Source organism: Callithrix jacchus, chromosome 11, assembly GCF_049354715.1.
Source record: "Callithrix jacchus isolate 240 chromosome 11, calJac240_pri, whole genome shotgun sequence".
In the NCBI taxonomy this organism is placed as follows: Eukaryota; Metazoa; Chordata; class Mammalia; order Primates; family Cebidae; genus Callithrix; species Callithrix jacchus.
Window position 1 is genome coordinate 89,621,309 of NC_133512.1, and position 19,092 is coordinate 89,640,400.

Consider the following 19,092-nt stretch of genomic DNA (forward strand, 5'->3'; position numbering starts at 1 on the left):
TGTGGGTGTTACCCACATTGTACTGGATACTATAGGCACAGTATTATAACACAATGGTAAATGTTTATCTAAACAGGATAAGGTACACTAAAAATACAGCATAAAACATAAAGATGATACACCTGAATAGGGTACTTAAATGACTGGAGGTTGCAGAACTAGAAGTTATCTTGGAGTGAGTAGTGACTAAATATGAAGGCCTAACACTTCACTGTACCCTACTGTAAACTATAAACACATTATACTTGGGTTATCGTAAATTTATAAAAAACATTTTTCTTCAATAATAAATTAACTTTAGCTTACTGTAACTGTTTTACTTGATAGATTTTTAAAAATTTTAAACTTTTAAAATCTTTTATAGTAAGTTAGCTTAAAACACAAACTCATTTTGCTTTACAAAGAAATCTTTTTTTATTTTAACTTTTATATTCAGGGGTACATGTGCAGGTTTGTTACATAAATCATCTGTGTCATGGGGGTTTATTGTACAGATTATTTCATCACCCAGGTATTTTTTTTTTTTTTTTTGAGATGGAGTTTTGCTCTTGTTGCCTAGGCTGGAGTGTAGTGGCACTGTCTCAGTTCACTGCAACCTCTGCCTCCTGGGTTCAAGCAATTCTCCTGCCTCAGCCTCCCGAGTAGCTGGTGTACATGCCACCACACCTGGCTAATTTTTGTATTTTCAGTAGAGACGGCGTTTTGCCATGTCGGCCAGGCTGGTCTCGAACCCCTGACCTCAGGTGATCCACCTGCTTTTCCTCCAAAAGTGCTGCGATTACAGACGTGAGCCACTGTGCCTGGCCATCTATTTTTACTTTTTAAACTTTTTTTGTTAAAAACTAAGACACAAACACACACATTAGCATGAACCTATACCAAGTCAGGATCATCAATATCACTGTCTTCCACCTTAACATCTTGTCCCAGTGGAATGTCTTCACAGGTGGCCAAGGCGCTCACATAGGGAGGAGAGGCCCTGCAGGATTTCCACCCCACTGGCCCCTCAGCCTCGTATGCTTTGTACAGCACAGGGCTGCACAACTCTGCAGCCTGGTGCTGGAGGAGGTTGTGGAGGGGTGCCCACAGGCATCTCACTAGTTTGCATGTGTTCTTCCTAACTGCTGGGCTTTTGTGTTGCCCTGCCTTCGCCCAGTGTCCTATGGCCCTAGAGGCCTGGGCTGTCACTGCTAATGTAGCAGTGCCAGGCAATGACCACCCCAAGGCCACTCTGGGGAGAGGTAGAACATTTCGATATTTGAACAGCTTTTGTCCCTCATCCTTTTGCCCTTCCAGCCAGCTCTTCTGTCCTAGGCAACAGCCACTGATTTCTTACATCCCCAGCTCCAAAAGCCTTCAGTGAAGCTGGGTGTGTGTCTCATTTTGTTGCTATTGTTTGTTACTGAAACCTGTCTCACTCTCATTTCTTCGGGGTTGATTTTTCAGGAAGGAGTTAGCAGCCCATCCTAGTTCGTCGCACAGGTGGGTGGGCAGCTATTTCTTTTCCTTCAGGCTATACCCTTCAGCATATACCTCTAATAGATTTTAACAATCTGTTGGGTATTATTCTTGCCTATAGACTGTGAGTTTACTCAGGGCAGGGTGGAATCCGATTCATCTCTGTGCCCTAACCATCAGTCAACTAATATTTCCTCATGTAAGCATCATGAATCAGCCCAGTCATTTCACTGGTCACCTGCAGTCACCAGTTTGCTGTGAATAGAAAGAACATCTTGATCTTTGGACACAGCAGCTGTAGTCTGTTACCCAGGCTAGGACCCTAGCATCAAAACTGTCCATTAATGTACTGGAAAGTCACCCTCAATGGACTTAAACGGGCCATTAACTTACTGTTCTTGCATAATCGAGGCATAAAGAATTATTCAACTGTTCACAATTGAATGTCTTGTCTATAGGCAGATCAAGATACTATCTAAGGTCAAAAATTTGAGAGCTGGTCTGTGTTTGCACATGATTGACAGGCAAAGGGCTAAGGAAAAGGGAGAGGTGAAATGAAGGGGAGGAGGGTCAAGGAAAGGAGGGAAGAGGGGAGATTAAAGTGAACAAGTGGAGGCAGAAAAAGAGCTAGATGAAAGATGGAGGAGTGCTAAGAGGAGAAATCAAACACCAGGGCAGGTGAGGAGCTAGGAGAGCAGGAAGAGAGGGAGAGGGAGGGATGGAGGGCTTGAGATATCTTTACTCTCGTTTCTCCATCTTACTGTGTTTTTATGACTCTGATAGATTTGAAGAGTGCGAGTGGCTGTTTTGTGGCATAGCCTTCGTTTTGCATCTGTTGAGGGTCCTATTACATTTTAGTGTGCATTTTATCAGGAACTGCTTAACAGTGTTAGGTCCTCGGTGCTGTCAAGACAGGAAGTGCATGGTGTGGTCTGTCCTTCCCAGTGTGGGTAGGTGCCTGCCAGGTCTCTTCTGGTAGCCTTCCTCTGTGGGAAAGTGGTGACATTGTAATGTCCTGCTGCTCACCAGGCTTCTACCCACTTGTTTTAGCATCTTCTGATAATTCTTGCCAAAGTCCATAATTATTGTGATGGGTATAAAACTGGGATTTTCTAACCCCGTATTGCATCTATAGTTACTCACTGACATTCTAGAGCTTGCAGGTGCTATTAATTAATGATTTGATATTTATTATCAGTATGCCCTCCTTGATTTTTTTTCTTTTCTTTCTTTCTTTTTTTTTTTTTTTTTTTTGTGACGGAGTCTTGCTCTTGTTACCCAGGCTAGAGTGCAATGGTACAATCACAGCTCACTGCAGCCCTTTCTCCCAGAGTGCCTGGCTTGGCCTCCTTGATTCTTATTTTATTCAATTGGTTATAATTCATCACTGTCACTGTTTGCTGCTCACATTATCCCAAATTTAGCTACAGGGAGTCCCTTTAACTGGATTCCATGCCCTTTTGATGAGGGCCTCTTTTCGCTCCATCAAAGAGTAGGTGAGGTCATCTCAGTAAGAGGAAACGGGTTTAGAGGTTTTTGGGGGGAGATCTGAAATCATATTGTTGGCTAGTGGGCGAGAATGATATTGAGGGATGAGTAGGAGGTGTCAAGGGCCCACATGGGGCTGGAATCCATGGCCACAGTATCATTATTGCCATTGTTACTGAACTTTAGCCTGCTTTTGTAATCTAATTCTGAGTTTGGAGATGGTGGATATTTGGGTCTCATTTAGGGGAGGTTTTGCTGAGTGGGTGAAATTTTAAACCCCAAAGATTAGGATACTAGAAAAGAATAGGTGGAGAATCCCCCTGCTTCTTCCCTTGTAGGAATGGGTTTTGAATACTCCAACCAACTCTTGAACTTGTAATGAAGTTAACAATTAAACTTTTAATGACATTATGAAAAGGATATAATTAATTTTTTTATATTTGAAATGTGACACTTGCTCTTTATGTTACAGAAAGAGGCCTCTGATCCTTTCAGCCTAAATGAATTACTGGATGAATTATCAAGGAAACAGAAAGAAGAATTATGGCAAAGACTGAAGGATTTATTGACAGATGTGTTGTTAGAAAGCCCCGTGGATGGGTGGCAGGTAGTGGACGCCCAGAGTGAAGATAATATGGAAACAGAACATGGCTCAAAAATGGTAGTATTTGTTTTTCAAAAATGAGCAACATTTTTTCTTTTTGTTAAAAAATAACTGTTCATTGTGTTTCATTGAATTTTACATTAAAACAAATTTTGAAGTTAGAAGTTAAGAATTTTAGTTCACTCTGTTTGTTGTAGTCACTTTGCAACTCTTCTGTTATTAATCTAATACTAAATATTGCTGTTCTTTTAGGATTATTATCTTGTATTCAACTTTAATTCTTTTAGAATAAGCTAGAATTATGACTTGATTTTTAGGAAATTTGTAACTGAAATTTCTTCTAATAACTGATTTTAAGTTGATGATTTTAATTCACTCGTGCTTTGATTTCTCATTTATAGAGAAAAAGCATAGAAATAATTTATGCAATTACATCTGTGATTCTTGCTTCTGTATTTGTAATCAATGAAAATGAGAACTATGAAGCCTTACTGGAATGTGTTATTATATTAAATGGTGAGTTGACTTTGTTCTAAATGGTATATTTAAAAGTGGGTATTGAAATGATGCTTTGTAAAAGGAAGCTAGTTGTTTTCATGAGCATTGTGGAATTCAGTAGCAGAAGTGATACAAGGTATAGCTTTGCAGTCACGTGCTTTTTCTTCAGTTAGAGTAAGAGCATACTTACATAAGTGCTGTCCTGAATACTTATTTATTTAATATTCTTTTTTTTTTTAGCGACAGAATCTCACTCTGTTGTCCAAGCTGGAGTGCAGTGGCATGATCCCAGCTCGCTGTAGCCTTAACCTTCTAGGCTCTAGCGATACTCTCACCTCAGCCTCCTAAGTTATGCTCCTATGCTGGGACCATAGGCACATGCTGTTTTTTTTGTTTGTTTGTTCTTGTTTTTTGTTACAGACGGGATCTCACTCTGTTGCTCAGGCTGGTCTCAAACTCCTGGGTTCAAATGATCCTCCCACCTTGCCCTGGCCAAGTGCTGGGATTATAGGCATGAGCCATCATGTCTGGCCTAATTAGTTTAAGCTCCTTTCAGATGTTACAGATGGTGAGATGGGCAGTACTCTGTAACTAACTGCTATTGTTTACAGGATTTCCAGGGGAGTCTTTCACTTACTGGACCAATGATCAAAAACTTCTTTAGAGGAAAATACCTGATTCTGTGATTACCACTGCTAGATGGTGTCAACTTAATCAAGAATTTGCGACATTGAATTTTTTCTTTAAATATGTTGTGAACATGATCTGAGGAGTGATCGTTGACTCCTCAGGGAGTTTTAGTATACTGAAATTTAAATGATGGTACTTTTCGAGTTTTAACAAAACTGTAAAACTCCTTATTAATTTAGGAGGTACATTAGTCTAAGTTAATGAAAATATTTGATTATGAAATATATAAAAATTATATTTACAAAAGATGTAAAAATAATATTTAAGAAAAATGTTCACATGCCCTCATCCTTCGCTGTGCAAGTGTAATTAATTTCATGTGACAAATTCTCTCATCAACCTCATTCTTAGCGTCACTTGGATTTATGTATCTGTTTCATTGTACATTGTTTTATTCTGAATTCTTGAGTTGGAATACAGCGTCTTATTAAAAAGTCACCCCAATCAGGATGAAAATAGCTCCTAAATGGTTTGTGAATTTTACTATCAGTTTATTTGTACAGTCTGCAAATAACTAGTGAAACGATTAGTGCTAACACTGTAGTTGCTATCACCTTCCCAGTTAATTTAGGAATGTTATATTTGTGTAATAGCATTCAGATACCTACAGATTATGAGCATTAGTGTTATTAGTTATTGAGCTTTTCTGTTAATAAAAGCACTGTAGTTTTTGTATTCATTATGGTAATTGCTTTTACTGTTTTTCACCTCTGAGCCAAAATTTGAGGCCAGCACATTGAGGGATCGTAGTGGATTATTGCTCGTAGACCTGCCGTGGCTCTGGCGTTAACAGGGTTACCATTGGTGTTGATCTGGGCAATATCTCTCTGAGGCTTTTGGTTCCAGAAATCTTTTTTCTACTATGTCTGTTGAGTCTCTCTTTATGATAATTGTCAAACAGTTTTTTAGTTAACATTATTTGCATTTTATAATTAATGTATATAAATCTTTGGCAAATTAAACATAAACTAATATTATTGCTTAGCGGAGCTTTAAATAATATATAAAGTCATAATACTCTAAACTGTTGAATCTGAAGTAATAAGAATTTGCCCTACTAATTGGAAAATTACTGTGCTGTATTATTTTAGGTATTTTATATGCATTACCTGAGTCTGAACGAAAACTACAGAGTTCTATTCAGGATTTGTGTGTTACCTGGTGGGAGAAAGGCCTGCCTGCCAAGGAAGACACAGGGAAGACAGCCTTTGTCATGTTGCTAAGGAGGAGTCTGGAGACTAAGACAGTATGCTCACTTCCTTTTTGTGTTTTTGTAGAGACAGGGTCTCCCTCCGTTACTCAAGCTGGAGTGCAATTGGCATGATCATAGCTCACTACAGCCTCAAACTCCTGGGCTCTAGCAGTCCTCCTGCCTCAGCCTCTGGAGTAGCTGGGACTGCAGGAGTACACCACCTACCTAAGACTTTATTTTAAAATGTCTTTCTAACATTCTAAACCTGTGCTACTCAATGTAGTAGCCACTAGCCACAGAAGGCTATTTAAATTTCAAGTTAAAAATAATTACAAATTCAGTTCCTCAGTTGCACTAGTCATATTTTAGCAGCTCTACAGCGAAGTGCGGCTAATGTCTACTGCACTGGACAGTTCAGATATATAATATTTTCATCACTGAGGAAGTTCTTGAACTTGCTGGATTTTTGATTTTTTTTCCTATGTTTTAAAAAAAAAATGTTCTGTAGAGCTACAAGTGGCATTTGCAAATTTTAAAATCTGTTTTTATTTGTCATTTTCTAATCCTTGGTGAATCGACTAGAATTGCCATTATTTATGATATAAAATATACTTGATTTGAAATATGACTTTACTGTTCATTAAAAAAAGTGTAACATTTTTTGTACCATTCCTAGGGTGCAGACATATGTCGGCTTTGGCGTATCCATCAAGCTTTATATTGCTTTGATTATGATTTGGAGGAAAGTAGAGAAATTAAAGATATGTTACTTGAGTGCTTCATAAATATTAATTATATCAAGAAAGAAGAGGTAAATAGGTGTTTCTTTTTCAGTCTGTTTGTGAGCTGCTTGTTAATAGATGTCTCTCCTGTGTTCACATGGTTCCTGTTTGTGCCACACTTGGTGCTGCCATGAACGGCAGCTTAGCCACCAGGAGCTGTTATAGTCACTGCACATCGTTTTTACTGCACGGCAGTACTAGAGCAAACATTTCACAAGTCTTTGCTTATTTCATCATTAAATTGGATGGTAACAGGTGGTTGTGTGAATCCTGGGGGAGCCATAATTGCATTTTACATTAAGAATGATTAAAAACAAGGTTGAGAAAGCACTTGTCTATGAATGAGATCTGGCTTTCTGCCCTAATTCCACTTTAATTGGCATATATTCAAAACTGTCGTCCCATAATATCCTCCATTTCTTTATTCTGCCCATCCTGTAAATCCAGAGAGGCTTCTGGCCTGATGCTGCACAACCTGTCCTAGAGTCAGCTCCCATATGTGGCTACTGAGCACCTGAAATGGGGCCCATCTGAATTGAGATTAGCCATAAGTATAAAATACACATGGATTTGAAGAAAGAAATGAATATAAAATAGTTCATTAACAATTTTTGTTTTATACTTAATATAATAGACAATACTTTAGATATATTGCTTTACATAAAATATATTATTAAAATTAATCTTACTTTTGTTAACATGACTACTAGAGAATTAAGAGTTATGGAGAGGCTCACATAGTTCTTCTGCGAGGGACCTTCTGCAGTTGTTTACTGAGTTTTGGCTATATGCCCAGGCAAGGGTCAGTGGAGACTAGAGTAAGCCTTTGCTTTTGGGTGCTCGTGGTGCAGAAGGTACATATCTGAGTCAGAAGGAGAAGTCACCCCTCCTCCCTGAAGGAGGTGGAAAAGGTCTTCAGAGGAAGAGAGGACCAGCTCTGAGGTACAGAATAAATTTCCTCCAAGTCTCACAGCTGCTCAGTGGCAGAGACAGAACTGGACCCCAGCGAGCCATCTGCGGTCCACTAGACAAAGGGCCATATGATTGGGACTGAGACCTTCAGCTCCTGGGGTCCTTGTCTGTTCCTGGTCAGGCCTTTCAGCCTCAGTGTTTTCTTCTGTAAAATAGGAGCAAGTTACTCCTTCACACGATTGGAGAAACAGATGAGGTGATAGGTATCAAACCACAGCCCAGGTGCTGATGGTTAAGAGCCCTTGGGGAGGGCTGCCCTGTGCCGTCGTTGTTACGAAGATGCTGGACACAGCCTGTGCCCCACATGTCTCCAGGATTGTCCCGAAATACGATGGATTCAAACAATAAACTATTTTATGTTGACTTACACATAAGCAGTTGATGAATCATACTTGTTATGTATATGTGCAGGTATATAACATCTGCATAAATATATGGATGTGTTACAACCCCTACTGTCTTTAAAAAATTGATGTGCTCCTTTGAATTTGAGGTATCTAAACTTAGTTTCCTAATGAATCATTAATTTGGTCAGGTCAGTTTCCAGTGATTCTGGGTAAACCATAAACATCTTGTACTGACAGATTACTTCCAGTGAATATTATTATTTTTTTTTACCTTGCCTGTTGTTTACCCTGGATTTGAATCAAAATGTATTACATTTCTGTAGGATTCCAGTTCAGTGCAGTGGTGTGTTGGTAAGAGCTATTCACTTAGAGAATCTTGATAGATGTATTTTATGAACTCTATTATAGAGTGTAAATATTCATTCTTTTGAGGTTCACATATATAATCTAGTAGCGTGCATGTAATGTATACTAATACAAATATGTTATGTACTACATTATGTACTATATATACAGTACATCACAAATTATGTACTACATACATAAATACATCATGAATACCTGATGTATTTATGACTTGAAGACTATTTGGAAATTCTAGCTTGGCAAACACTTAGCCTTTTAACTATATGAGTCCTCAGTTTTCTCATTTATACCTGAGAAGGTGAAACAAACTGAGATATTCAACTCCATTCTCACTCACCTATGCTAGACTTAAAGCTTCCTTTCATTTTCGATTATGTAGCCATCCATGACAGGGCCAGAATGAGATGTTTATGGACCCATGGTTACCATCTGTGGTCTCCCTCTCTACACCTGTGGTCCTTGAGGACAGAGGTGCTCAGTGTAGTGGCTGCTTGGCCCTGAGGAGGCTTGTATGGCCCCCAGCTATGCAGGCCCCACAAATAGTTCAACTTGTGCATGTGCTGTCAATTATAATTACATGTGCCTTCTTTTTAGCAATAGCAATGTTTAGCTTACTAGACATTCAAATAATTGTTATTTGGAACTTTTTATTTTGTGGCAATTTAAACATATCCCTTTTTTTATTTGTAGGGAAGAAGATTTCTTAGTTCTCTTTTCAACTGGAATATAAACTTTATCAAAATGATCCATGGGACCATTAAAAACCAGTTACAGGGATTACAAAAGTAAGTATTAAAGGTAATTAAGATTTTGTGCTGTCTTCATTTGGTTTTGAAAGATTCCATTTGCTCTGACTTTTTAAAGTTACAGTAATAGATTGGAAGCTTTAGAAATATGTCATTTATTATGTACTATTGTGTCACTGGGTAGCTTTTTCCTTCAATAGGAAATCATTCTTTTCCAGTGGTGACCACTGAAATTAAGATTTTAATTTGTGGTAGTTCTTTAAATAGTTAAAATAGTTAAAATAATTTCCAGTTGAACCTTAGCCTTGCTCATAATGAAGCCATGTCCATGGTACCTTGAATGCAATGTGTGCTTTTTGGTTGAACATGGCCTGTCCTGTGTGGCTTCTTGGAAGAGCCTGTGGACTCTGCAGGAGCAGCAGGGAATGTTGCAGTCCTGACTCTGTCACTCCATACACGATGGAGATGTCAGGTGGATGCTTGCTATTTGCCAGGCACAAGGCAAAGTACTTCATTTGCTCTAGTACTGAGTACTTAGTCTGCATTTTAAAGTTTAATCCCCACAACTGTCTTTTGAGGTAGGCTTTGGTTACTAAATTTCCCAATGTCAGGCAATTGTATAAGTACCAAGTTGGGATTTGATTCTGGATCTCTGATTACAGTGCTCGTTTTGTATATTAGATTGCTTTTTTATATTTCCTTATCTTCACAATACTTGAATTGAACTAACAGATTTTTCTAAAGTTATGATTCTTAAGTTGGTACTGGTATTTTAGAGCTTCTTGAATCTGAGGAATTGATAGAATGAAAAGTCCAAAATGACTCCAAGCCGACAATTTATTTATATTTAAATATTTTTGACTTTAGAATTGGACTTACACACTCATAGTTTCACAGAAAACAATAAAGTTCTGGATAAGCCTTGACTGAGAAGGAGAAAATAGTTTGTCACTTCGGTTTTCCTTCCCAAAACCTTTTCCATTTTCTACTTTTTGCGCAGGTAGATAACCTATTTCTATAGATCATTTGCAAAGCACTGGTTTAATCTGAGTTTCTTCTTTGCTATTATTAGAGAGTAGCTGAAATGATACATGTTGAAAGTATAATTCTTTAAATTTGCATTAAAACTATTTTGATCTTTTTAAATAGGTCTTTGATGGTATACATTGCAGAAATTTATTTCAGAGCTTGGAAAAAGGCTTCAGGGAAAATACTGGAGGTATTTTCATTTTATTAAATGTTAACACTTATTTTTATTATAATTTAGTTACTAAATAAGTAGTCAAAGAAGGGTTAAGATCTGTGTTTATGCACTCTGTCAAAATAAAGCCAAATAATGAAAATCTATTTGATGGGCAGTCCAGTCGCTTGCTAAGATCTGGGGTTTGTGGGTGGTAGGACTGTGCTCTATCAGCTGGGAGGGAGCTCTGACCCTGATCTTTCCAATCACATGTGGTCACTGGGCATTTGGGATGTGGCCAGTTCAAATCGAGATGTGTTGTAAGTGTAAGAAACATACCAGATTTCGAAGACTTGATATGGAAAAAGAAGAGTATGAAGTATCTCAGTACTTTTTAAAAATATTGAGTAGATGTTGAAATGATAGTGGTTTGGATGTATTAGGCTAAATGTAGTTGACCCTCTGTATCTGTGGGTTTCACATCCATGGATTCAACCAACCAGGGACAGAAAATATTTGGGAAAAAAAAGTACATGTATTTAACATGTACAGCCTTTTTTTTTTCTTGTCATTGCTCCCTAAACATAAAGTGTCACAACTATTTATATAGCATTGACATTGTATTAAGTATTATAAGTAATCTAGAGATGATTTAAAGTGTGCAGGAGATGTGTGTAGGTTACATGCAGATACTGCTCCACTTAATATGAGGAATTTGAGCATCTGCAGACTCTGGCATCCAAGGGAGGTCCTAGAACTGATCCCCCATGGATACGAAGGGATGACTGTGTAATATTAAAATAAGTTTTCCTGTTTCTTTTGTCTGTTTTTAATGCAGCCACTAGAACATTTAAAATTGCATCTGTGGCTTGCATTCAATTTCTTCTATTGGATAGTGCTGTTAAGGAACTTCAAGTCACCTGTTTTAGATACATTATTTTTGAGAATTTGAAGATACTTTCTTTGACTATGGGTAACTCTGGTGACTACATAGTATTTATGTTATGAAGATAGAGCCATGTAATCCACAAACCCAACTCAGCATCCAGACACCCTTCTGGACAAAAAAAGTATCTTTGTTTTCCATTATATTTTTCTTATACTAGGTTTTCAATCATTTTTCTTTTTCTCTGAGAATAAAATTTTTACTCTGAGTCAGAAAGGAGCCTCTCACAACCCTGCGTTCTGTCTTGACTTTTCATTCCTCTTTGGAGAGCAGGCCCTGCACTGATGGGCAGAGGGAGGCACTTGCAGGGTAGAGGCTACCCCACGTCTGGAGTTTACTTCTGTCCTCTCTGCTCCTCTGCACAACTTACACTTGATTTATATTGCCAAGGTTTATCACTGACTTCTAGAAAATAAAAAAGAGGCCAGTCATGGTGGCTCACACCTCTAATCCCAGTACTTTGGGAGGCCAAGGCAGGTGGATCATCTGAGATCAAGAGTTTGACACCAGCCTGGCCGACATGGCGAGATCCTGTCTCTACAAAAAATAAACAAAATAAAAACTTTTGACTAGATGTATAAAAAATTGATACCAACAGCATGTATTTCTCAGTCTCACTCCCTTCCTTTCTGCTCTCCCTCTCTTTAAGATTTTCAGGCAAATTCCAGACCTGACATTTCATTTCTGTATACTACTTTATTCATCTCTCAAAAATGTGGTTATAGAATGCCATTTTAAGACCTAAAACTGACAGTAAATCCTTGGTATTTTTAAAGTTAGTCAAGCCACATTAAAAGTTTTCTGATGATCTCAAAGTGTTTCCTTAGAGTTTTTTGAATTAGAATTCAACAGGTTGCCCCATGACAGTTGCTTGTTATACTATTAAAATCACTTATTCTAGAGCCTGCCTCCTTCCTTTTCTTTTCTTTTTTTAAACCTATGCATTGGTATGTGAGGAAACTGGACCAATTGTCCTGTAGAATGTAGCATTCTGGTAGTTAGCTCTAAAGGTTTGGATTCAACTTTTATGGCACAACTAATTTCCCAGGTGGTGCTGTGTATCTCATCTTGCATTGCAAGTCAGACAATGTGTGGTTGTCCCACATTAAGTGATGCTAAGTTCAGGTGAAAGAAATATTTTCAAATATAATGGAGAAGAGGAACTTGAGCGTCTGCAGAATCTGGTTTGTATTAGTATTAACCCTAGGAGGGTTTCCTTAGGTCCTTCCCTAAAGCCACAGAAACCCCGCACATGTGTGAGGGCAGGCATAGAGTACAGGGGCAAACCATGGGGTCCACTGGGTTTTTCTGCTGCTCTTAGAGGCTAGGCCTTTCCCCAGTTGCTGCACTCTGAGTACCATTAGTGCATGGGGCCGATGAGGGGCTTCCAACACCTTCCTTGCTTAGCCCTTCTCAATGTGGCCTTGAAAGATTTTTTTTTTTTTAAGATGGTCAATATATCACCTCAGAACATGCCACATTAGAAAGATCTTATTTACAGCTTCCACTGTAGGTGTAGTGCTGTTTTAATTCTGTGGAGGCTGTTGGAACAAATCCCCCCCCATCTTCTGAAGGTTGTCCAGGTCAGTGACGAGTCAGATGAGGGGGCTTCACACTCAACATGCACTCCGTCTCTGAAATTTGTCTGATTTTAACTAGCCTTGAGTGGTAGGTGGAAGCTTACCTTGCCATTTGGCACAGAGTTGACATTTCATCAAATAAAAAGAAGCTAAGCATTCTTGATATACGAAAATCAAAGGAATTCTAAGAAGCATGGACTTGTAATAAGAAAGCTTGGACAAAAGGATCCAGGTTTTTTCCTCATGAAATGTAAGATGGACAGATCAGACTCTTTTTGTACTCCAATGCTGCACTGCTTGTCTGGTCGTCAGGAGGACTCACACACACCAAGTGCTTTGCATTGTATTTGTTATTTCAGACAATTGAAAATGATTGCATCCAGGACTTCATGTTCCACGGGATACACCTTCCAAGGAGGTCTCCAGTGCACTCCAAAGTGCGGGAGGTAAGATTGTGAACAGATTGTTTTTGAAATAATTTTTCTTTGTTTTGTTTTTAGATAATTGTTTCGGTTAAATTTTAAAATTAAGTTAAGCTTTCACAGACGTCAGTTGGGATTTCTCAGAACCTTGATATTTGATGTCTGGCAGTTTTATTCCTGCCACCAAAGTTTTAATGAGGAAAGCAAAGGTGTATTGTTGTTGAGATGGTCAGTATTGTATTTGAATGACCTTAAATTATCGGTTTCTAATGGCCACTATCATTTTTTCCCAAAGATCTTAGAGAGTATTTGAAATTACTCTTATTATTTTACATATTAAATTCCAATTTTGCTGTACTGCAAACCAAATGAATAAATGTTTTGATTATTTCTCTTGATATTTTGTAAAGGTAATCTCAGAATTAAGATATGAACTTCACCTTTATATTAATAATTATAAATTGATTGCCTGGATAAGATTCTATCATCAGTGTCATTACTACACTGATAGGTGTGTGATGGATCATAAGGATCCTGGCAGGAGGAATGGAAAATCTGGTCTGCTGTGTTGGTTAATTAAGCAGTTGCTGTTGATCAGTGTTCTAACCCATGAGATGCCTTGTTTGCTTGCTGTTAGTTTTGCCAATCATATAAGAAACCGAGTGAATGAAGACTACCCATGGCTTTGTTTTGTCGTATACTGAAACTACTGCTCTTTATAGAATGTAAATATGCTAATTAATTTTGAATGTATAAGAAAATGTTTCTTTGCATTATTAATGATTTAAGTTACACAAGGATAAAGAACCCAGAGATTTATCTAGACTGAGTTTTCTACAGGATTTAAGAATTGTGATTGCATATATTTAGGATAAATATATTCGATGAACTTCCTGTCCTACCCCCACTACCCTATCCCCAGTCTCAGTGTGGCTTTATTTAGTTGTAGTCAGTTTGGGTTATTTCACATACATGATTTGGTGTTTCAGATTTTATTTAGTAGAAAGAATTATGTCATATTAAACTACATATGTTTATGTAAACTATATGTATTTATGTTTATTTAAACTATATGTATAGTTTATATGTAATTGATGTATGTTTCAATATGTTATTTTCTGCCATGGTAGTCTGAGTAGTTAAGATATCATAAGTATAGATATCACTATTTGGTAAATTTATGGAAAAATGCACAAAAAGAATTTAAAGGGAGAATATTAGATTTCACTCAAGTGAAATGTGTTATTCAACTCCAAGTAATTGTTTTTTATCACTGCTTATAACACATTATAGTTTCTTCCTCAAATTGTTTTTATTTGATAAATAATAAAATTATCTGATAAGTCATTTTATTGATATTGAAAGTTGGTGCTTCAGACATCATTCGAAATTAAAAATCTCCATATTGTTGATGAAAATGTTTTAGGATTAGATCGTTATAATGGTAGCAGAGCTCTAAATATACTGAAAGCCACTGAATTGTATACTTTAAAAGAGCGGATTTTATGGCGTGTGAATTAATTCTTAAGATGTTTAGAAAATCTTTCTATGAAGCAAGTATACTGTTGATATCAATACTTAATAGTATTATACACAAAAAGCAAACTGTAGATGAATTTCACTTAGCAGCATCAATAAAAACTCCAAACTAATAATCAGAAAAAAATAATCCCATACTGTAGTTCTTTCAGGGTAAAGTTGATACAAGCTCACTTAAAGCATAAGCTATTGTTTTACAGCTTGTTTAATTTTGCAGAAATTTCATTTCTCACTAATTAAGTTTAGCCCCAAAAGGTGTGAATAGGGAAGTAAGGCAAAATTGATTGTGGTTAGGGACATGAGTCTACAAAGAATTTTGGGAAGATTCTGACTGAAAAAGAAGTGGGTAGGAAAAGAAGAATGAAAGCTACAAGAATGATCATTTTCTGATTTTTCATAAGTTTTGGGTGGAACCTGATACCTAAATTAATCTTGTATAGTGAGGGGTCACTAAGCATGATACCTCCTTGTTACAGAGGCATGGAAGAGTTACCAGGTATTGGTAATAAAGATGTTTAGTTAGCCTTTTGGAACAAGCATGAGCTCTAAGAACCACTCAGGAATCTCCTTTACATGCTCCCCTTTTGCATTTTATCCTGAAGGTCAGAGGTTTAAATGAGTCTTTTTTTGGGGTTATGTGGCTGTTGGCAGAATGGCAGAAACTGGAACCCAAACCATTTTATTGCCCAAGGCCGTTAATCTTTTTATTTCAGCTGTAGATTTCTTTCTTGTGATTGACTGCATTTAGTACTGTCCTATGTTCATTGAAGTTATTCCTGCTGAAGAATTGTCATGACATGTGGGTGCCAGCCAGAGCCTACTTGTGGTGGAGAGAACAGTTCTCCCTGTTGCTCTTTTAAAATGCTTTTGTTATTGTTATTAATGCCTTCCTTTTCCTTTTTTTTTTTTTGATCTTTAGGTTCTGAGTTACTTTCACCATCAAAAGAAAGTTCGGCAGGGAGTGGAAGAGATGCTTTATAGATTATATAAACCCATTCTTTGGAGAGGACTAAAGGTATCAATTTTAAGTAGTTTATCTGTGTTTAGAATGTACTGCTTGTGCTTTTGAATTTAGTAAACTCGAATTCAAAATTGTAACAAAATAGTTAAAATAAGACTGGAGACTGCTTTGTGAGATTTTTGAACACATGTTTTTTTCTCTTATTAAAGCATTTCTTGGTTCCATTTAACTGGAAATCTGGCTTGGTTTAGTGCTAAGTACACAGTTATTTTGAAGTAACCATGTTTGGGGAAGGAGATTAGAGACATGCCATAAAGCAAACCAGCTGAGGCTGTGGGTGGTCTGTAGTGCTGGCCTGGGCTGTCCAGGTCCTGGAGATCTAACAAACATACATGACTTTTTTTTTTTTTTTTTTTTGGTTAATCAATGAGAGCTTGTAACGTTTCTCAGGTTGGCCTTGAACTCATGGCCTCTCCTTCTCAAGAGCCAGGACATCTGGCTGGAGCCACTGCGGCCCCCCACATGACTTTCAATGCAGATACCTGGTATCTTTAGTGAGGATGTGGGGTGACCACGTCTTAGTGACATGAAGTGGGCTTTGAAGTGAGGAAGCTTGATCTTTTCTTAGTATCTATTGACATTGAACTGAGCCAAGTTTGGTCAATTTAAATATTATAATTGTCTGTAATTTGAAAATAAATCTGTATCAAGATAATTAAAGTATTGCTTTGGGAACACTGTACTCAAGTCTTTGTGTGTTAACTCTTTGCTATTTTGAAATACTCTTCTTTTATTATTATTATAGGCCAGAAACTCTGAAGTTCGATCAAATGCTGCATTGCTGTTTGTTGAAGCATTTCCTATTAGGGATCCAAGTTTTCACGCTATTGAAATGGATAGTGAAATTCAGAAACAGTTTGAAGAGCTCTATGTACGTACTTCAGCTGGTCAAGCTTCTTACAGATATCAGCTTTGTCCAGGCTATGGCACGTACTGCTTGTGTGTCCCCACCTCCCCTGTAACAGCCGGAGCTCTGCTCCCACACGGTATGGTTTCTAAACCTGGAGTATTCTTCAGAGAGATGGCAGTTCTCCCTGGGGCCTTCTGCAACAGTGTGGACCCATGGTGTCTTTTTCTACTGTTGCAACATTTAATTATTTGTAACTGTGTGTGGTTTTAAACATTTTATGCATGTGTTTATTGTTTCCCCAGTGGAGAGATGGTGTCATACAGTGGGTAAAGCACGTGCTCTGGTGTCAGCCATGTCAGCCACCTGCTCTCTGGGGTCAGATTTTACCTCTCTCACTTAATAGGTGTGTAGTTTTGGGCAAGTCACTTAACTTCTCTGTGTCTTTCTCTGTAAGTGGAATCGGGATATTGCCTATCATAAAGGTGTTGAGTGGCATAATGACCAAACAGTGGTTATATTTCAGGGCAAGCTTACAAATAATGACTGTGGCAGTTGGTTTTTCAGATGAGGTGTTAGGATGTTAAGATGTGGCATTTATTTCTAAGGGGTATTATGAATTCTTTTCATCTGCTTAGTCTGTATTTCCTAAAACAGGGTAAGCAGTGCATATTATTTTAGGAAACAGTGTCAGCAAATTGCTATTGTAATGCTGTTGCCTGTGCTTCTGAAATGCTCCCTTTTTAAAATTTTCTAACTTACAGAAAACCTGACACGTAGAAAGTTGAAATAATAGTATAATAGGCCTGTACGGTGGCTCACACCTGTAATCCCAATGCGGTGGGAGGACTATTTGAGGCCAGGAGTTCGAAACCAGCCTGGGCAACATAGTAAGACCTCATCTCTACGAAAGGTTAAAAACAAAAAAACCAAAACAGCCTGGTGTGGTGGTGCATACCTGTGGTCCCAGCTACTTGGGAGGCTTCAGCCCAGGAGGTCAAGGCTACAGTGAGCCATGATTATACAACGGCACCCCAGCCTGGGTGACAGAGTGAGATCTTGTCTCAAAAAAAAGTAATAAATATCTGTATACTTCTTTTTGCACACACACACACACACACACATCCACACACACACACACACATCCACACACACCGATAAATGAAGTCATTAGTATTTTGCTGTGTACATTGTGTATATTTATCTACAATTCCTTTTTTTTTTTTTTTTAAGATTCCTTACTTTAAATTTTTATTTTATTATTATTTTTTAGAGCCAAAGTTGTGCTCTTGTCTCCCAGGCTGGAGTCCAATGGCATGATCATTACTTACTGTAGCCTCAAAGAGGAGGATCACCGGAACCAAGGAGGTCAAGGCTACAGCAAACCATGATTATACCATTGCACTCCAGCCTGGGCAATAGAGCGAGACTGTGTCTCTTATTTCAAAAAAATAAAAAAACTATGGGCAACAAAATTTTAATTTCATGTCATTTTCACATGTCATAAAATGATAGTTTGTTCATTGTTTCCAATCATTAAGAAATATGAACCATTCTTAGCACTGTAGGCTGGGTAGGAGCAGGTACGGGCTGGGTCTGCCCTGCAACATTGTTCGCCAAAGCTGGCTGAGAGCTCCTGTCCCTGGTGCTGCACCTCTTAAGGCTTTAACTTGACCTTTAGATGGATATTAGGCTCTTTCATGAGGAGACTAAGGAGGTGATCTGATAAATAAGGAAGGTGATCTGATAAATAAGTGGTTATTTCCTGTGTCTTCCATGTACCTTAACTGTTCTCTCATGCTTTTTGCTCTATTGGTATTCCTTAAACCTGAGTAATATGGAGAACCTTTTTTTAGAAAATAAAAAAGGGTCTAGGTGCAGTGGCTCACACTTGTAACCCCAACACTTTGAGAGGCTGAGCTGGAGGGCTCTTTCAGCAATCCTGGGCAACATGGCAAAACCCCGTCTCTACCAATAAAAATAAAAATAATAGCCGGGCACTGTGGTGCATGCCTGTAGTCCCACCTACATGGGAGGCTGAGGTGAGAGGATTGCTTGAGGCTGGAAGGTCAAGGCTGCAGTGAGCTGAGATTGTGCCACTACACTTCAGCCTGGGTGACAGAGCAAGACCCTGTTTCAAAAAAAAAGAGGACTCAGTGTTTGTAAATAAAGAGATGTGACAGAAACAGCATTGGAAGTCATGTGCTTTCATTTTGAGTGATTATCTGGTGACACTGTAATTGCAAACAGATGTGGGCACTGAGCCCGGAGAGGATGTAGTTGTAAGGTGATTGTCCAGAATATCTTTTTATTATTTTTAAAGATTATTATTGAAAGTAATTCATAGAGAACAAAATACATAAAAACTTCTGAATCCCAAGGACAAGGCCTGAGATTCCTAAAGTTCTTTTGTA

The 19,092-nt window shown here is 38.0% G+C and overlaps 1 protein-coding gene across 44 annotated transcripts in view; it reads left to right on the forward strand.

Annotated features, from left to right (window-relative positions):
- NCAPG2 (non-SMC condensin II complex subunit G2) overlaps positions 1-19,092 on the forward strand; it is an 85,260-nt gene that overhangs the window by 9,871 nt on the left and 56,297 nt on the right. For all 44 annotated transcript variants that reach the window (XR_013524093.1, XR_013524099.1, XR_013524103.1 and 41 more), the window contains 9 exons: positions 3,419-3,607; positions 3,952-4,066; positions 5,830-5,984; positions 6,607-6,741; positions 9,088-9,182; positions 10,293-10,362; positions 13,209-13,295; positions 15,730-15,825; positions 16,577-16,702. Coding sequence is in view for 28 of the 44 variants with exons in the window: in XM_078343277.1 (XP_078199403.1) it covers positions 3,419-3,607; positions 3,952-4,066; positions 5,830-5,984; positions 6,607-6,741; positions 9,088-9,182; positions 10,293-10,362; positions 13,209-13,295; positions 15,730-15,825; positions 16,577-16,702 (1,068 nt within the window). In the remaining 16 variants the exon portion in view is untranslated. The remainder of the gene's footprint in view (positions 1-3,418; positions 3,608-3,951; positions 4,067-5,829; positions 5,985-6,606; positions 6,742-9,087; positions 9,183-10,292; positions 10,363-13,208; positions 13,296-15,729; positions 15,826-16,576; positions 16,703-19,092) is intronic.